Source organism: Pinus tabuliformis, chromosome 4_2, assembly GCF_031772625.1.
Source record: "Pinus tabuliformis cultivar Carrire ecotype Pingquan chromosome 4_2, CPIR1, whole genome shotgun sequence".
Taxonomy (NCBI): Eukaryota; Viridiplantae; Streptophyta; class Pinopsida; order Pinales; family Pinaceae; genus Pinus; species Pinus tabuliformis.
Genome location: NC_142304.1, coordinates 310,706,218 through 310,708,032, shown reverse-complemented (window position 1 = coordinate 310,708,032; position 1,815 = coordinate 310,706,218). Strand labels below are relative to the sequence as shown.

General features: G+C 47.3%; 1 protein-coding gene across 1 annotated transcript; it reads right to left on the bottom strand.

Annotated features, from left to right (window-relative positions):
* Positions 1–922: 922 nt before the first annotated feature.
* On the bottom strand, positions 923–1,549 carry LOC149169218 (uncharacterized). The gene has a single exon (XM_089425115.1). The coding sequence runs from the start codon at positions 1,547–1,549 to the stop codon at positions 923–925; it is 627 nt and encodes a 208-aa protein (XP_089281241.1).
* Positions 1,550–1,815: the final 266 nt, after the last annotated feature.

Sequence of the window (1,815 nt, the reverse complement as noted above, 5' to 3'; positions counted from 1 at the left end):
TGCCCTGTGACCCTAGGATTCAGCATGTCCAATGGAGAAATTAAGGTCGCCACCCAGGATCAGGTGGTCAGACATAAAAGAATCAGAGCTTAGGAGATTTTGCCAAAAATCAGGTCTGTTCTGGCACGGGCCATATAGATTTAAGATTCGAAAATGTATCCCCAGTTCAACTGAGCTAATGTCTGCACCTAGATGACCCGACCCACCCCAACAATTATGTAGTTTGATGGTGTGGATGTTGTAACCGAAAGCAAGTCCTCTAGACCTCCCATGAGCATCAAGACCAAAAAAAATCCACCCAGAGAGCATATTTTGAAGGGATTGTGCAATGTCTAGAATGGGTCCCAGAGTTTCTTGCATAAAAATAATATCAAGCGGTTCATTTTTTAACAGTCTACGAAGGGCTAGTTTCTTATCCGGCCTAGCCAACCCTCTACAGTTGTAGGAGAAAAACTTCATGGAGGGGGGGTAGACTGGGAACCTCTTGCTCTAAGCGTCCCTGGAATGGTGGATTGAACCCTCGAAGCAATTTCATCTTCCGCAGTGCCTTTGGCTTTTGAAAGGAAAGAGGGTTGACCTCTCTGAATTTTTGGAGGAGGGGGGGAGTGTAGGATTTTGAGCCCAAATTGATCCTGGGCTTGTCTTTTCGATTGAGAGCGGGTCAAGTATCTCCCTGAAGGAGGGGCTTGTAAGGATGGAGTAGAAGACGGGGGAAGAGGAGATGGTTTTGGGGCAGGTGCAGGGGAGACAATGGGAGCGGAAGCTATCGGGCAGTTGAGGGAAGTAGTTTTAGGGGAGATTGCACACAAATGCTGATCCAGATGATCACTAGTAGGGTTTAACATATGCAAAGAAGAGAAAGTGCTAGATAAATAATAGTGAAAATGAGAGGAGCTGCAAGCGGGGATAGGAATGGAAGATTTCATACCTGATGAGGGCAGGCCCTCAGATGGCGATCGTGGATGAGACTTTGATGGTGCAGATGATTTGGAGGCTGCCCGCGCTTCTTCGGCTGTGGAGGTGCCACTACCTCAACTGCTGGGATCTTCTGCTGTTTGTCTGAGATCTCTGCTGCAACTGGGTCTAATGTGGCCAATGGAAACTGTCTTCTAGGCTGTGCTTCCTGATGAATATGCTGATGGGAGGCCACCTCCTGTTCAGTGGTCTGATTTTTCTTCCTTTTCAGCAAAGGGCAGTCCTTAAAAAGATGCCCGACCTTATGGCATCGACGACATCTAAAGGGGACTCCCTCGTAGTCCAGCAATTTCCGTTTGGTGTGGTTCCTCCAACGAATATTTATAAACTCGAACAATCCCTCAGACAGGTCCAAATGTACCAAAATCCTTGCGTATGCTAACTTCCCTAAGGTCTGATAAGATTCATCAAAGGTGAGGTAGATACCGAGTGCATTGCCAATGAGTCTGAAAACATCCTCTATCCAGAAGTGTAATGGTAAACCGAGTAAATGAACCCAAATCGGTCCTGCGTCCACCCTCTCCCTCGTTGGGTCGAAAAGGGGAGTCCATCGACGAAGAAGAACCGAGGCCATATCTAAGTGCCAAACCGTGGACAACACCCAGTCAGTGTGCTCCAAGCTGCTAAAGTGAAGTGAGAACCACCCTTTCTTTAGGGTTTGAACCTTCGGAGTCTCCTTTAGATTATCTCCCTAGACATTTGAAACCCATTGTTGCAGTTTGGCTACACTGTAATGTCAACCTCTCACCCGACTGACCAAGACCTTCGCAACAATGTCCATGGCGTCGAGCAATTTGATGTCTTCAGCAATATTGAGTGGTGCTGCACAAGGTCGAATCT

Bases quoted from the DNA above. Each gene is read 5' to 3' on its own strand.
- LOC149169218 (XM_089425115.1), bottom strand. From the start codon at position 1,549: ATGGCCTCGGTTCTTCTTCGTCGATGGACTCCCCTTTTCGACCCAACG.